Below are 18,154 nucleotides of genomic sequence, written 5' to 3'. Positions count from 1 at the left end.
GAGGAAAAAATTCTTAGCATTTGTGGCGCATCCAACAGATGGCTCTGCAAAGGTAATAATAGTAGATATCCGATTTGCCAGTCAAATTATTTGAATGTTCACTATTTGATTAGGTGAGATCCGAGTATTTGTGCACCCCTAATTTTCGGCGTTTGCAGGCACTGGCACACCAAACTCCTCTTTGAGGAGGCCACGTGCAAACGTCTTGGCTGTGCCACCAGATGGCACAGTGAGTCCAAAAAGAAGTGCGAGAGAGGAGCTCAGTTGCTGCATGACGCATTTCTCAGCATTCACATGCATCGTGTGCCATGCACTTCGGATGCCGCCCAAGGCTTTGTGGCGGTGGCACTAGATGGCGTTGAGTGTTGTAGGAAAGAAAACTTGGCTGGGCGTAATGTACTCGTGGACCGGAAATAACTGCACAGAGAAGAATCAAGAGTTAGTGGAATGCCTAAGTGCTGATATTAAGGATTTAAGGAATGGTGCCAAAATTATCCTATTAGGTGACATGAATGCCCACATACAGGATCTAGATGGCTATACCGACAACAATGAGAAGTCAATACTCGATCTTTGTGAGCAACATGACCTTGTTATCTTGAATATAGGGCCTAAGTGTGAAGGGCAGATCCCATGGAAAGTGGGAAACCGTCAATCTACCATTTATTGCTGTCTGATAAAAGAAGTAATTCATGATAAGTTGAGAGAAATAGTCATTGGTGAGGAAGGGTATAGCAGCATTGGGAGTGACCATAAATGCATCATTTTGAAAATATGATATGTAGTTGGGAACGAGAGCGAGGGGCGCAAAATGGCTAGTCCAAATTAGAACGCTGAACAAATAACAAATACAGCCGCAAGAGTCGAGGGAGAACTTGGCAAATGGCCAAGTAGAGAGTGCGAAAATAGTGAGCTTCTAAGTGTAATAACGACAGAAATATGGAAAGAGAAACAACATGGTTCGTTAGAAAGGAAATAAGAAACCGATGAGCTGGCGGAACAGGGAGATACGAGAAGCGATCGCCGAACATCAGAAAGCGTCCCTAGAGCACAGGCAGGCAAACAAATCACAGTTGCCGCAGGATGAAGTAGCCAGTAAATGGAAAATATACTGGGAGAAAAAAAATCTATGGTTCAAATGCTGGTGCAAGCAAAGATAAAAGGTGAAAGTGAACGTTGGTTGTCAGAAATACACGAGAAAAAGAAGGTGACACCTAGAATATTTTGGTACCACATAAAATTATTAGGCAGGAAGTCAACAACGATACAACCACGTATCCTAGACGAAGATGGAAACAAACTGGAAAGAGAAGTGGTATTAAATTACATCCGTAAAATAACAGTCGAATCTTTCCAAGGCAATGATGAGGCAGAAAGAGCATGAAGGAGAACCAAATGGAAAAGGAGCTGGTGTTGACAAATCTCAACTGGAAGAAAGCCGAAGGAAAAATCCCGAAGCGCACAGTCAGAGGGCTAGACGAGGTATCCTATGAGGCTGATTAATGAACTAGGCCGAAAAAGGAAGTTCCGGTGAAAGCTGTCAGACAGACGCTGGTTGTCCCATGACCAAGAATGAATCCCTTTTAATGTACAGTCGTGAAATATATACAGCCAGAAGGGTCACATGACTTGTGTGAGAACTGGTGAAAGGAAATGAAAGCATAGCGCTTATCTCAGCGCGTGTCTGTGGCTCAGGCACACACAGGGCGTATCGGGATGACGTCACATCTTCCCCATTTTACAAGCACTGTGTGCCTACCAAGAAAGGAAAGCACTTTGCAAATCAGTCATCAATGCCGAGTCTTTTCGGCGCTCGTACGACGCGACCGTATCGCATAGTTCTTTGCTCGGGTCTCGAAGTTTCGTTCAGTGGAAGGGTCTCTTGGGTGTCGGACGATTGCTTAGCCACGATGTCGGCGTCGTCGGTCGTGTCCGTTGGCAGGCTGCTTTGTTGAGGCTGTTCGGCCGGAACGGGACTGGTCTCTCAGCCATACTTGGTTGCCTCCGGATAAACTGGGAAGAGGTCTCGCAGCATGACGTCTGTCAAAATACATCTTTTGTTTCTGTCTGCATTTTTTGCCCTGCTTTTTCCAAGAAACGGTTACCACTCGCGGTCTTAAAGCGGATGGCCTGCATGGCACTCGTGAGCGTAAGCAACGGCTCATTAGCAGTCGCGCTGGACTATAGCTGGTTGGGCCCGGTGTGTTTCTATAATTCAGCAAGGCAATGTATGGGTCCGGCGCTTTCTTCAGTAGTCTTTTGAGAGTCCCTACCATGCACTCAGCTTCCCCGTTAGCTTGCGGGTAACGAGGGCTCGTTGTGACATGCTTGAAGCCGTATTTTCTTGCAAAATCAATGAAAGCTAATGAGATGAACTGTGGTCCGTTGTCTGATATTACCGTTTTCGGTATCCCATTGCCTGGCGAAGATGCTTTTCAGATGTTGGATGACCACCTGTGACGATGTCCCATGAACCAGCAGGGCCAGCTCAGGATACCTGGAATGGTAGTTGACAACAACAAGATAGACAGCTCCTTTCATCTCAAATAAATCAATTCCGACTTTCTCCCATGGAAGCTCAGTTGTTTCAGAGGGGATCATCGGTTCGGAAAATTGGGTGCGCTCTGCAGCACAAGTTTGGCAGTTGGCTATGGTTGTTGCAATTTCCTGGCTAATTCCTTGCCACCAGACTGATTCCTTGGCATTTGCGCGGCAGCGGGAAATGCCTTGATGCCCTACGTGGATTCTATCAAGCATTTCTTTCCGCAGAGATCTTGGGATTACTATTCTGGCGTCCTTTAGAAGCAACTGCTTGCAAACCGTCATGTTGCCACGATGCGCCCAGAATGGTTTGAGAACTTGCGGCAGCCGATCCTTTGCGGGCCAACCTTGCATACAAGCTTCGAGCAAGCATGCGCACTCGGGGTCCGTTGCCTGCTCTGAGCGTATGCAGTCGAGCATGTCATCTGAGAGCGCATATCCGACGGCTCCATCCACGTGAACCGAGACATCAGCGTCAGACAATTCCCCGATAGACAGTCCAGTGTTCATCCCTCTGGCTCGAGAAAGAGTGTCCGCTGTAGCGATGGTTTTACCGGGGACGTGCGTGAGCGTGAACGAGTACCGCATAAGACGCATTCTGAACCTTTGGATTCTTGGTGGAAAAGAATCGAGAGGATCGCGACCCAGTAGCGGAAGGAGGGGCTTGTGGTCTGTCTCAAATAAAAACGTGAGGCCTCTCAGAAATTCGTCGAAGCGTTCTGCTGCCCAAGTCAAAGCCAACGCTTCCTTTTCGATTTGTGAATACCTCTGCTCTGTTTTTGTGAGCGATCTGGAGACATATGCTACTGGACGTCTTTCGCAAGATGGCTGATCCTGGAGTAGTACGGCGCCAAGTCCTTGCGAAGACGCATCCGCCGAAACAATTGTCGAGTACATGGGGTTGTACCTTGCCAGGCATCTGTTAGAGCTGAGAGTATTCTTGATCTTCTCAAAAGCTTCCTCTTGTTGAGTTCCCCAACACCAGTCGCTGTCTTTGTTGAGGAGGCTGCGTAAAGGCGCAGATATAGACGCAGCATCAGGAAGAAACCTTGCGAGGTGCTTCATCATGCCTAATAAGGAACGAACCTCAGCGACGTTTTGGGGTCGAGGCAACTCCTTGATTGCTTTGATCTTCTCAGGATCTGGGCGCACGCCATTGGCGTCAAAGATCATGCCCAGAAATGCTACTTGCTCAACAGCGAAACAACATTTTTCCTTGTTAAGGGTTACTCCTGTTTGTTCCAGTCGGTCGAGCACGTTACGAAGGCGGTTGTCCTGTTCCACTTTGTTCTTGCCGTACACCAGAATGTCGTCCATGTAGTTCAGTACGCCGTCTAGGCCTTCGACGACCTGAGAGAACTTTCTCTGAAAAATTTCTGGTGCGGATGTGATCCCGAACGGCAACCTGCTGTAGCAGTACCGCCCATATGGCGTTATAAAAGTGGTGAGCTTTCGACACTCCGCGGAAAGCTTTATCTCGTAGAATCCAGAATTCGCATCCAGTTTAGAAAAGACCTTGGCTTCCTGGAAGCTTCCCATAACTTGCTCTACCGTTGGTAGCTGATGACGCTCACGTCTGACAAACTTGTTCAGTTGCATTAAGTCGACGCATATCCTTACTGCTCCAGACGGCTTCATTACGGGGACAATAGGAGCGCACCATTCTGTCGGTTCTTCGACCTTTTGTATCATTCCTTCTCGTTCTAGCCTGTCCAGTTCCTGCTTGACTTTTTCCTTCATGGGAATAGGAATCCGTCTCGGTGTCGACAGGGCGTACGGTGTTGCATTCGGAACGAGACGTATGGTATGCTTTCCAGATATGGAACCCATGCCTTGGAATACCTTAGAATACCTGCTTACGATGTCGTCAGCAGTTCCTAAGTCATCTAGGAAGCGAACGATTCCTAGGGCTTTGATAGCTGGTAGTCCCAACAAGGGCGTCCGCAAGTTATGCAGGACGTAAATGGTCTGTTTCGAACGGTTGTCTTTCCAAGCTATTTGAGCGTCAAATTTTCCGATCGTACGGATGCTTGCATTGTTCGGTCCTTTAAGATCACCTGCTTTGTCCAGAGAACGCGGAAGTAAAGGAAAATTTTGCCCGTCGACCGTCACTTCGGCTCCCGTATCTACTTTCATGCGGAGCATAAGGTCGTTTATCAGTACCGTGACGAAGTGCTCAGACGGTGTGTTCGCCGAATGCTCGACCGTGCCAAGAAATTTATCAGCTGCGGCAATGTCATCAAGATTTCCGTCTGCTTGTCTCTTTTTTCGGCACGCCTTTTCGAAGTGGCCCAACCTTTGGCAAAACCGGCATCTTTCCTGTTTCGCTGGACAACTGCTTCTCGGATGAGATGGTCCGGCGCAGAAACTGCAGAACTTTCCACGATAAGCTGGCTTCTGACCGCGTGTAAACCTTTTACTCTTTCCAGGGGTTTTCTCGGGCTTTACTGCGGCGACGCAAGCTTCTGGGATAGTGCCCTCGTGCTCTTTTAGCTCCGCTTGCTGTTTCTTTACCGTTTCGCTTGTACGCGCTTTTGCCAAAGCAGTGCTCAGCGTGAGATTAGGATCCATCTGTAGTTCTTCCGAGAGAAGCTGGTCCCGTAGTCCTACTACGAAGCGGTCTCTTATTAGGCGTTCCTTCATTTCTTTGAACTCGCATCTGTCTGCTAGCCTGTTAAGCTCTGTTGCAAACTGGTCTACTGTTTTTCCCAGTTGTTGGCAGCGTAGATTAAAGCGAGCACTCTCGTAGACTGTGTTCTTGGTATGGATGAAATTGCCCTTAAATTTTGACTTTACAAGGTTGAAGTCCTCCATTTCTTCGTCTTTCACGTTTAGCGACCGAAGAATCTCCCGTGACTTTCTGCCCAAGGTATAGAGAAGAGTCCTTACTTGTACTTCGTCTGGTTTCTCATGTAGTCCGGATGCGAATCTGTAGTCGTCGAATTCGTCCATCCAGGCGGGCCATTCCGCAGCGTTCTGGAAGTCGAAAGGCCTAGGAGGCTTGATTCCTGCCATGCTGAAGCGTTGCTTGACGATTGTCACTGGGAGGACTTGCTCTTGTGGAAGAAGGCGCTCGTTCGCTTGTTGACGGGCCATTGCAGCGTTACATTGTAGTCAGCTTTGACATAGCCACTTCTGACACCATGTCATACAGACGCTCGTCGTCCCATGACCAAGAATGAATCCCTTTTAATGTACAGTCGTGAAATATATACAGCCAGAAGGGTCACATGACTTGTGTGAGAACTGGTGAAAGGAAATGAAAGCATAGCGCTTATCTCAGCGCGTGTCTGTGGCTCAGGCACACACAGGGCGTATTGGGATGACGTCACAGTGAAAAAAAAACTTTAAAAGATAGACAAATACCAGACGCTTGGCAACAAAGTAGAATGAATTTAATTTATAAAGGTAAGGGGAAAAAAGAAGAAAGATGGAAATCACTCGTATAGACCATTGACCATTACATTGGTAATATGCAGGTTAGCAACGCAGGCAATGAAATTAAAGCCACAAGCATGGGTGTAGATTAATGGCATTTTGGGAGAACTTCAGAATGGCTTCAGAATAGGTAGGCATTTGGATAACTTGTTCTTGCTCATTGTATTGAAATATCAAGAGTAGAAAGCAGACCGTTATATGTGGCCTTCTTAGACATTACAGGAGCGTATGACAATCTGGACCACAACTTTCTATGGGATATTCTCAAAGGTAAAGACTTTGGTGACAATTGTCTACAGTTTTTTAGAGAGATTTACCTAGAAAATACCGTTTGCATTGAATGGGAAGGGATGAGGAGCAAGGAGAAAATTGATATCAACAAGGAATTGAGGCAGGGGTGCCCTTTATCCCCACTGCTGTTTATGATGTATGTGGTGAGGATGGAAAGAAAGCTAGAAAAAAGTAAAATTGGGTTCAATCTCTCACACAAACACGCGGGGACAGTGGTAGAGCAGCAGCTTCCAGGTTTATTTTATGCAAACTACATTGTGTTGCTAGGTAACAAGCAGAGTGATTTGCAACGTCTGGCTAATATCTGTGGACAGGAAGGCAACAATTTAGGTTTGAAATTTAGCATTAGAAAATCAGGTGTTATGGTATTCAATGAAAACAGTGAACAGACAGAGGCAATACAGGGCCAGGAAATACCTCGGGTAAAGGAATATCAATACCTTGGTATATGGATAAACGAAGGCAATAGATAAATAGAAACACAGGAAAAAACAGTCACATTGACGGGGAAGAGAAATGAAGCCATAATGAAGTACAAAGCACTATGGGGATGCAATAAGTACGAGGTCCTCCGAGGTATGTGGAAAGGTGTAATGGTTCCAGGACTTACTTTTGGAAATGCGGTTGTTTGCTTTAAAGCAGGGGTACAATCAGGACTCTATGTGAACCAAAGGTCAGTGGGTCGCCTTGCATTGGGCGCTTACGAGAAGACTACAAATGAAGCTGTACAGGGTTATATGTGCTGGACAAGTTTTGAAGTGAGGGAAGCTCACAGTAAAATTGATTATGAAGAATAACTGAGGAATATGGCAGAAAGTAAATGGGCTGGGAGAGTGTTGAGGTATCTGTACAGGAAAAACATTGATTCACAGTGGAGGGAAAGAACTAGCAAGCTTACCAGCAAGTATGTGGCCTCTGGGGTGGGCAACACAGCAACAAAGACGGTCAAGCGGAAAGTCAGGGAGGCCGAAATAATCTCATGGGTGGCGCCAATGGAAAAGAAGCCTGCCATAGGTAACTGCTTAAGAGGAAAAAACGAAATCAGGAAAGAAAAAATTATTGATAACTCAAAGGGAAGCTCATTAGTTTTCGAAGCGAGATCGGGGTGCCTAAGAACACGCACTTATAAAGCGAGATATAAGACGGAAGAAGAAGCATGTGCTTGCTGTGGTAAAGCTAGGGAAACACAGGAGCATGTTTTATTAGAATGTGAAGATGCATGCCCAGCAGTCAATTTAGGCATCACTGGCCTCCTTGAAGCCCTTGGGTTCAGCGAGAGCAGGGCGAAAGTAAACATTTCCGCAATAGAGATTAGTAAGCAGCGATTTGAAGATTGGTGGAGGAAAAGTAGGGAAACGACAAAAAATGGAAACGTATAAAATATTCACAATAGGGGGTCAGAAAATTTGGTTATGGGAATTCATTGTGTGTTTGCTTTCTTTTTTTAACCTAGGTAGTACATTAGGCAGTATAATAGCAAGAGCTTGGTGGCGCAACCGACTGCCCATTCCAAAGGGGATGCTTATAACATCGACCCACCCATCCACCCATTCATCCGTCCGTCCATCCGTCCGAAGCTGAATGCCGAAGCTATTAGCGTGATCACCTTGAATGAAACACATCTACGAGATTTGGAGCTGCTGCCTGCTATTGACGATTTTGTATTAAAGTGGTGCAACAGAATGACTAGGTCATGGAAAGGCAGAGGCGCAGGCATGCTAATTAGGCGAGTTATGAAGTTTCAATGGATGAAGGAGATATGTAAGGAGCAGTAATGGATTAGTGGCAGAATACACACATGGAGGATTTAGATGGATGTACTGATTACAACGGTTCTCTAGTACTGGATCTGTGCGATGAACAGAACTGTACAGTGGTTAACAGGAAGAACAAGTGCCGTGGCCAGGTAATGTAGCAATGTGGAAACAGGCAGTCATGTATCGACTACACCTTAGTCTCAGAAACGGTCTGCAAACGACTAGACCAAATGATAATAGACGGACGTGAAAAAAATATCCTGGATAGCAATCATTTCAGACAGATACTAATGTAAAAAATGAATGAATCGCATCAGAATTTATAAAAATGAATGAAAAGCAAATAAAAGAGATCGCAAAAAATATCAAGAAAAAGATGAAGGCATTTTCTACAACAGACGTTATGCACAAGGAGATAAGACAGACAAGGATCGCATCAGAATTTATAAAAATGAATGAAAAGCAAATAAGAGAGATCGCAAAAAATATCAAGAAAAAGATGGAGGCATTTTCTACAACAGACGTTATGCACAAGGAGATAAGACAGACAAGGATAAAGGACTGTTGGAATGAGAAGAGGAAACCATGTAAGTGGTGGGAAAACGAAATAAAGCAAGCTATAGAAGAGCATAAGCAGCATCTAGATAGCATCGAGAAGCCAAAAAGTTGGGATTACACGAAGAAGAGGTACTCACTCCTTAGATGGAACAAATACTGAGAAAGAAGGTTGGTGAGTGAGGTCATGCAAGAAGAAATTAAATACACAAGTGAACGTTGGGTGCATAACATTTGCAAAAGAGACAAAGGCGCCCCAAAATGATTCTGGAACCATCTAAGTAAGAGCCCAACTAAAAATTCGCAAATGATTATAGGGAATCAAGACGCTAAAATCTTCGAAGGAAACAATGTGCTGCGGTACATCAGAGACGTTATTAGGGATAACTTCGGCACGAACGAAAGCCTAGTTCAGACCCAAACAGATCCGGTAGCTACAGAGAAGCCTTAGAAATCAGACCTTAGCATAAAAAACATTTATTGGAAAAAATCTGAAGAAAATATTCCAAATAACACGGCTGCAAGACCCAATAAAACCCCATTACAGGTAATCAAAAACCTCATCATTCCGAAGAGCAAAGCATTGCTGACGAATTCCATAGAGCAAGTGATTAGAATGAAGAAAATTCCGGTTGGATGGCGTGAAAGCAAGATCAACTTCATCTACAAATGCAAAGGTGATAAGGATAAGAGGAGCTCGTATAGGCCAGTTACAGTTACGTCAATGATATACAGAATGGCAATGCAACCCATGAAAGTTAAAACTGTCGAAGTGGGGGGAAATAAATGTACTGGAGGAACTATAGAATCGGTTCAGACCAGGCAGATGCTTAGAGGATATGTTTGTACCAACTCAGTGCATAGAGATTTCAGTAGCTCAACTTAGACATTAAGGATAGCCTTTCTAGGTGTTAAAGGAGCCTACAAAAATGCAGACAGGAAATTGTTATGGGGTATTATAAAGCACGAAGGCATATATGACAATTTCGTGGAGCTGCTGAGGGAGATATTTAGAAACAGTCGACTGCAAATTGTATCCAAAGGCCAAAATTGTAATGAAGGGGTGGAAATTCACTGAGGACTGAAACAAGGATGTCCTCCGTCTCCATTTTTCACAGTTTATGTTAAGATCATAGAGAGATGACTTGAAAACAGTGAATTAGGGTTTAATTTATCCTACATGTGTAATGGACAAATCATGCAACGGAATGTCCCTCTACTGATGCATGCAGACGACATAGTGCTACTCGCAGACAATGCAAGAGATTTACAGGTACTGGCCAATATGTGTGGCAATGCAACAACAAATCTAGGCCTTAAATTTAGCGCAGAGAAATCAGGAATCATGATCGTTAATGAAGAGGCGAGTAACTACATGGTGTCGATTCAACAGCAAGTCATACCCATATACAAGCAATATAATTACCTCATCATCATCATCATCAGCCTATTTTATGTACACTGCAGGACATATGCCTCTCCCAGCGATCTCCAAATACCCCTGTCCTGTGCCAACTGATACCAACTAGCGCCTGCGAATTTCCTAATTTCATTGCTCCAACTAGTCTTCTGCCGTCCTCAACTGCGTTTCCCTTCTCTTGGTACCCATTTTGTAACGCTAATGGTCCAACGGTTATCAAACCTGCGCATTACATGACCTGCCCAGCTCCATCTTTTCTCTTAATGTCCATTGGAATATTGGTTATGCCCGTTTGCTCTCTGATCCAAACCGCTCTCTTTCTGTCTCTTGACGTTATGCCTAGCATTCTTCGGTCCATCGCTCTTTGTGGGGTTCTTAACTTGGTCTCAAGCTTCTTTGTCAATCTCCAATTCTCTGCCCCATATGTCAGCACCGGTAAAATGCACTAATTGTACACCTTCCTTTTCAATGATAATGGTAAGCTTCCAATCAGGAGCTGACAATGTCTGCCATATGCGATCCAACCCATTTTTATTCTTCTATGAATTTCCTTCTCATGGTCAGGGTTCCCTGTGATTAGCTGACTTTGGTAAACATACTCCTTCACAGCCTCTAGAGGCTGACTGGCGATCCTGAACTCTTGTTCCCTTGCCCGGCTATTCATGATTATCTTTGTCGTCCACATATTAATCTTCAACCACTATCTTGCACTTTCTCTGTTAAGGTCCTCAATCATTTGTTGTAACTCGTCTGCAGTGTTGCTGAACAGAACAATGTCATTGGCAAACTGAAAGTTGGTGAGATATTCGCCTTCGATCCTTACTCGGAGCCTTCCCAGTTTAATAGCTTGAATACTTCTTCCAAACACGCAGTGAATAGCATTGGAGAGATCGTGTCTCGATGTATGACCCCTTTCTTTATAGGTATCTTCCTACTTTTCCTGTGTATAATTAAGGTAGCTCTGGAATCTCTGAATTTTCCCAGGTATTTATATAAGCGGTCTCTACTCCTTGATTGCGTAATGCATCTATGACTGCTGGTATCTCTACTGAATCAAATGCCTTTTCGTAATCTATGAAAGCCATATAGAGAGTCTTATTGTACTCTGTGGATTTCTCGATTACCTGATTAATGACATGGATGTGATCCATTGTAGAGTATCCCTTACTGAAGCCAACCTGTTCCCTTGGTTGAATGAAGTCCTGTGTTGCCCTTATTTTATTGGAGATAATTTTGGTAAATATTTTATATAATACTGGGAGTAAGCTAATGGCCCTATAATTTTTGAATTCTTTAACGTCTCCCTTTTTGTGGATTAATATAATGCTTGCATTCTTCCAGTTTTCTGGGACCCTTGTAGTCAATAGACACCTCATATGAAGAGCCGCCAGTTTTCTAAGCATTATGTCTCCTCCATCTTTGATTAAATCACCTGTTATTCCATCTTCTCCTGCTGCCCTTCCTCGTTTAATGTCTTGTAAGGCCCTTCTCACCTCATCGCTAGTTATAGGAGTTTCTGTATCCTGTTCATTGCTGTTTCTAATGGAGGTATCCTGACTCCTGTGGGTACTGTACAGGTCAGTATAGAATTCTTCCGCTGCTTTTACTATACTTTCGAGATTGCTGATGATATTACCCTGCTTATCTTTCAGTGCATACATCTTGGTTTGTCCTATGCCAAGTTTCCTTCTCACTTATTTCAGGCAGTGTCCGTTTAGAAATCATAAGAAAGGTAGTGGCCGAATACTGTGCCAGGGAGTCGAATTCCTGTTTTGGTGAGAGAGTATCTTTGTTCAAGCTTAGTGGGCCTTCCTAATTTGGTTGTACCTGGATTAGTATAGCCCCACTTGTCCTCGGCATCTTTTGCCGGTGTCAGGCATCACTCCAAGTCTACAGATGTACCTCAGCATATACATAATACTCAGCGTATACATAAACAAAAGAAAGACTCAAACAGCCACCAAGATAATCTGAAAGTAAAGGGGAAGTGGAATGGAGCAATAATGAAACATAGAGCACTTTGGGGGCATAATAAATACGAGGCAGTGCTTGGAATCTGGAAAGGAGTAATGGTGCCAGTGCTAACGTTCACAAATTTCATTCTTTGCTTCAAATCAGATAGCTTGTCATGGTTAGAAGTTAACCGAAGATCAGTAGGCCGGTTGGCTTCGGATGCCCATGGTAAAACCACAAATGAGGCAGGGCAGGGTGGCATGGTTTAAGCCTCCTTTGAAGTCGGAGAAGCACAGAGCAAAATTAGTTTTGAAGAAAGACTCGGGAACATGGATCGAAATAAATGAGTGGCTAAAGTGCGCCCATGTCTGTACCTGAAAAGCATGTACACAGAATGGGGGAATAGGTCAAGAAAGTTGGCAACCAAGTACAAGCTAATTGAAAGTGTAACTAGACAACCAAGAGTAATCAGACAGAAAGGGAGAGAAACAGATACTGCGAATTCGATGCAAATAAGAGAATGGAAATAATACGCACATGGAGATTTACAAGAGTGAGAAGAAACAAATTGGAAGGGAAGATTTGTACGATAACACGTAGGGCACTGCCCTGCTTTTTGAGGCTTGAGCTTGTTGCCTAAAGACAAAAACATACCAGAGCAAATATTCACAACAAGATGCGGCATGTGTATGCTGCAGCAAAAATCCGGAGGCCACCCAGCACATCCTTGTGGAATGTGAAGGGATTCACCGAGTGAGACCTGTAGGTAACGTACACCTTCCAGAAGTGCTTGGAAAAAAATTTCACCGATGATTGTGATGCTCCCTAATGCAAAATTTGAGCGCAGCTGTATACGTGTTTTCATTTCACAATATATTGGCTGCTGCAGACAATCTGTCTCATGCGGCACGTTGTAAACAGATTGAAATGTGGCACAACTGCTTCGCCAATCATGAGAGGCGGTGCGCGGGTGACGTGTGAACACAATTCACAGCAGCCGCCACAGACAGACTTCTGCTCATGCAGCACTTTATTTCCAGGGAAACAATGCATGCTACTTTGGCGCCATCTCATCGCCACAAAGTGGTCTTGCATGGCACTACGTTTTTCTTCTCACGCTTTCACCATATCTTCCTCCTCCGCTTTCCTCCTTGCACTCTGTTCGCTATTGCCATCTTTTGTCTTCTGCTGTGCTCCGCATTTGCTTTCATCCTTCGCTGTATTGATTTGCTCAGTTACGAGGGACAATGACAATGCTCGCCGCAGGAACGGGCGCCTAAGAGCTGCACTCTAAAAGCACGGAAGAGACTGATACGACCAGATCCATTACCTACATAGGTAGCAATACATGGTAGATAGAGATCCAGAGAAAAGACTGGGAACGCGGGAGATGGAAATTCAAGACGATGAGCAAAACGTGAACAAGGTGAATGCAGGAGCCAACATTTCGACAAGTGGACTTGTCTTTTTCAAGGCGAAAAATATGTCGCCTTGAAAAAGACAAGTCCACTTGCCGAAACGTTGGCTCCTGCATTCACCTTGTTCACGTTTTGCTCAAGGTAGATAGAGAGGTACTCAGGAAGAAAAATGTATTTAGGAAATGTATGCAAAAATGCCAGAATGAAAAAACGTATAATGCATACCTGATTGAATCAAGCAGGTTAGGTGACTATTGTCACTGACACATTTCAAAGGGGATGCCAGTAAATCAACATCATCGAAGCACGAATGAGGAGTCCCGCTGCAATACACACCACATACGTAACTTGTTTTGACGATGGCAATATATTGTATCGCTATATATTGATTCAATGCTAATATATTACCGTTAACAGCTATCATGAGATGGGTTCTGCTGAATTTATTAGGGGGTTATTGTTTGCATTTGTGGGATTCATGTGTCACCTGAATAATTCACCAGCATTGGTTTGCACGGGATATAGAGTTCTTCTCTGCGTAGCGCATTATATTCTGTATTTCTGCACATAATCAATTTATATGCTCTGTACCTATATTTTTGTATTGTATTACATTGTACATGTCCAAAAGTGGACTGAATTTTTCTTTTCTCTTTGACCTTTAAAGAGCTCTGGTCGTTATGATAGAGATTTGTTTGCACTGTTCTCTTTGTCATAGTAATGGTCGAGGACACATCAAGCTTGTTGTAGCATTTACCCTTGACCCGCCCCATCCTACTGGAGAAAATAAACCTGCTTTGTCTGCTAGCTTTCTTTGTGTCTAACTCAAACAGCTGAAAAACACTTTCTCAGTTGATAGCGAAGTTCTTTGTCTGCATGGTGAAATGTAGTTTGTTATAATCAATGCCATTGTCTTGATCTTTCATGTTAACAGACGGGAAGAAAAATGGGATTGTTGTCGTCTCTAAATCACTGTATATATGGCTCCTGCAAGAGTTGCACATTTGTTTTCCGTTTGGCTCTGAAACCCCCATTTGTCAAATGTAGTCACACGGTTCCAAAAGTAATAATGCGGTGTGGAAAAGCTGCCACTAAGGCCCAGATAAATAAAGTTCATGATTGCAGCGCCGCTGTGTCACCGCAGTTTGGTGCTTTATTTTATGACCAACGTCCAGACAACTGCTCCTAAAATTAAAGGTGTCCCCCCCCCCTTTTTTTTTTCAGTGTGACAATTGCTTGATGGGCACCTTTTTTTTTGTATCTTGAACCCGTGCAGGGCTGTGTACAAAATTGTGTGCACCAAAAGATCCATTGCTAGGCAACATCTCGGGACATGTAGCGAGATAGTTCATTTTCTAAAAAAAAAGAAAAAGAAAATGTAACTGCTACCATAGCTTGTATGTGCATGTTTCTAGTAAGGTGGACCTTGAGTGTCTTAGATAAAGCGGGTGGACTGTAGGCATAGCACAAGTCAACCACGATCATTCATGTCGCAACGATGTTGGCTCCTGCCAACATGCCATGTGGCTTTCCCATATTGGATCGTATTGCGTGCAAGATGGTGGGCTTCTGTGCAGGTCTGCTTCCTGCGCGATCATATGCAGTAATTTTAGCGTCACCCACCCCTCTGAAGTTGCTTGATTTTATAGGAAAAATTTATTAGTGGTGCATATTATCAAGAGATTCGCAGTGGACTTTGGTGATGAATGCGTCTCACAACCATCAGCTCAGGCGGTGAAGAAACATGGCACAGTGCCGCCACTGGGCCATAGCATCTAAACCTTGAGACACCTGAAAGCATGTGCGTCTTCTAAGCTAGTTGGCATTCGACAGCAAACACACCCCTCAACTCGGCTGCATGAAAGCGTGTGCCCTTTGTATCAGCAGAGAAAGTCCTGCCGCAAACTATGACAAGATGTCAAAGAGCCAAGGAGAGTTATTCGATTTAAAAGCCACACCACGAGTCCATGTCCTGCCAAAACTCTGTGTATTCAGGAAGAACAACACAGTCACTGCAGAAACCATAATACAACCATGCTTTAAATATTACTGCCACATAAAGGCTGTGGGAAAAGTCCTTCTGCAGCCTTTATTGGCACTTAGCGCAATACTGTCCAAACATGGCGTACATCCCAAACAGTCCTTCTCTAAACAGCCCTCACCCCACTATACAGTTTGTCTTCTCTGTGCTGCTCGTGATTTCCAACATCCTCTGCCCCCACAAATTCACTCGCATATTTCTAGCGGAAATAGAAGTTGTATCGGCCTCGTAATCTTAGTGCTGCTTGCCAGCCGGATCCGGCATGCTTTAATGTTTCCGTCGGTGCTCTCGCATACTTTGGAAATCCTTCCCATGTTCCAGAATGCTATCGGCACTTTGTCATCGCATATGAATACAGTGTCATCAACCTTTAGGTTATTTTGATGTCTTTCCAGAAGTGTGTGCTTCTAAGAGCCAACAGGTAGCCTTTGTACCAGCAGTTCCAGAAAACAGTTAGCCTGTGTTGCCGGTCTCCAAAGGTGCAATGTGTCAGTGTGATTTCCTAATGCTTCACTAACTTCACGGTGAGTAAGGGCTGTAAGTTGTCTAAGGCCTAAAAAATGAGCAGGTGTAAGAACTTCAAAGTCTGTAGCGTCAGCAGAAACACGTTAATGGTCTAGAATTTACCACTGTCTCGATTTCTGCTAAAAGCGTACTGAACTGTTCAAAGTTGAAGCTACCTTTTCCTTATGTTCTCCTGAAGCATTGTTTGACAGTCCCAATTATCTTTTTCTAAAAGCCTCCCCAACACGAAGCACACTCTGCAATAAATTCCACATTATGTGGCTTGTCGCGCAAAAGTTCTGCACTTGTACGTCTCGAAGAATCTGGTATATGGACTTGAGCTCATGACTGGCTGCGTTAAATGTTATAGTATTGTCGGGTTATAGGACACTTGGTATTCCACGGTGGGCAACAAAACGACCGAAAGCTATCAAAATGATGTAACAGTCATGTCACTGCATAGCTCTGAATGCACTGCTCTAACTACCGCGCATGTAGAAACAACAATGTAAGCTTTCACGGTAAGGTCTCCTTTCACAAACACAGGCCCAGCAAAGTCAACGCCGCTGCTGACTTGGAACAGCTGTGATTGGGACACTCTGTCCTTTGGAAGGGGTGCATGGCCCGAAAAGTCACATTCTTTATTTTTATTTTCACCTTGGCAAGTGCATGCTTTCTTTTTTTGGCACCAGTATGTTTCCTTGCCAGATGAGTTTTCATCGAACGCTAGACTATAGAGATGCAGGAGATTTATGCTTGAAAAGCTTCTGGCCTTTTGTACACAATGTCTCTCAACTGCAAGTGTACCAGAAAGTTGGGAGAATGGCAACATTATACTAATCCATGAGAAGGGAGACGTTAAAGAATTGAAGAAATATAGGCCCATTAGCTGGCTTTCAGTATTGTGTAAAATATTCAGGAAGATAATTTTCAATAGAATCAGGGCAAGACTTGACTTGAATAAACCAAGAGAACAAGCTGGCTTCAGGAAGGTATATACTGCACTGGATCACATCCATGTCATCAATCGGGTAATTGAGAAATCTGCGGAGTACAATTAACCTCTCTATATGGCTTTCAACGTTTATGAAAATGCACTTGATTCCGTAGAGATATGAGCATTCATGAAGGCATTGCGTAATCAAAGAGTACAGGAGGTATACGTGAATGTCTTGGGAAATGTCTAAAAAGATTTCACAGCTGCCGTAATTCTTCACAATAAAAGTGGAAAAATACCTGCCAATAAAGAGCTCAGGCAAGAAGACACACTTTCTCCTATGCTGTTCACTGCATGCTTAGAAGTATAAAGCTATTAGATTTGGAAGAAGTGAGAATTGACAACGAATACCTCAGCAACCTTCACTTTTCAGATGGCACGGTCCCGTTCACCAACACTGGGGATGAGTTGCAACAAATGATTGAGGACCTTGACAGAGAAGAGTAGGGCAAGGGAACAAGAATTCATTATTACCAGTCAGCCTCTAGATTCTGTGCTGCAGTACGTTTATTTAGGTCAGGTACTCACAGGCCACCCTGTTCATGAGAAGGAAGTTTACAGAAGAATAAAAAATGGGTTGGAGTGCATGCAGCAGGCATTACCAAATCCCGACTGGGAGCTTACCACTGTTGTTGAAAAGTGTACAATCATTGCATTCTACCGGTGCTAACTTATAGGGCAGAAACTTGGAGGTTAACCACTAAGCTCGAGAACAAGTCAAGAAGCGTGCAAAGAGCAATCAAAAGAAAAATGTTAGGCGTAACGTAAAGAGACTGGAAGAGAGCGCTGTGTATCAGAGAGCAAACGGAGATAGCCGATATTCTAGTTGACTTTAGCAGAAAAGAAAATCAAGCTGAGCAGGTCATGTAATGCTTAGGGTAGATAATCGGTGGACCATTAGAGTTACAGAATGCGAGCCAAGGGAAGGGAAGCGCATTTGAGGACAGCAAAAATATGGGTGGGAAGAAACTAGCAGGCGCAAGATTGACTCAGCGCAAAGGAAGAGTGGAGATCGCTAGGAGAGGTCTTGGTCCTGCAGTGGACATAAAAATAGGCTGATGCTAAGTTAAGGTTGGAGCAAAGTAATGCAAATGTAATGAGCAGTTGCTAAAATGTCATCAATTACTTTCATGGGTAGTAATTAGTAATAACTGTAATCAAACATCTTTAAATCAGGCAATTGCAAATGTAATCGGTTACTTTTTTCTTTAATGTGTAGAAATCTGAAAATGGGGAGCA

The 18,154-nt window shown here is 43.9% G+C and overlaps 2 protein-coding genes across 4 annotated transcripts in view; one reads left to right on the top strand and one right to left on the bottom strand.

The window, feature by feature from the left end:
* rhea (Talin_middle and talin-RS domain-containing protein rhea) overlaps window positions 1-18,154 on the top strand; it is a 391,086-nt gene that overhangs the window by 13,549 nt on the left and 359,383 nt on the right. The gene's annotated exons all lie outside the window — the stretch shown is intronic.
* LOC140218382 (uncharacterized) lies at window positions 349-7,528 on the bottom strand. The gene is made up of 3 exons (XM_072288106.1): window positions 4,705-7,528; window positions 3,628-3,906; window positions 349-417 (listed from the first exon to the last, which is right to left on the bottom strand). The coding sequence occupies exons 1-3, from the start codon at window positions 5,635-5,637 to the stop codon at window positions 349-351; spliced, it is 1,281 nt and encodes a 426-aa protein (XP_072144207.1). The 5' UTR covers window positions 5,638-7,528.

Source organism: Dermacentor andersoni, chromosome 5 (genome assembly GCF_023375885.2).
Source record: "Dermacentor andersoni chromosome 5, qqDerAnde1_hic_scaffold, whole genome shotgun sequence".
Lineage (NCBI taxonomy): Eukaryota > Metazoa > Arthropoda > Arachnida > Ixodida > Ixodidae > Dermacentor > Dermacentor andersoni.
Note: the sequence above shows the minus strand (reverse complement) of the source record. Positions and strands in the feature narration are given on the sequence as shown.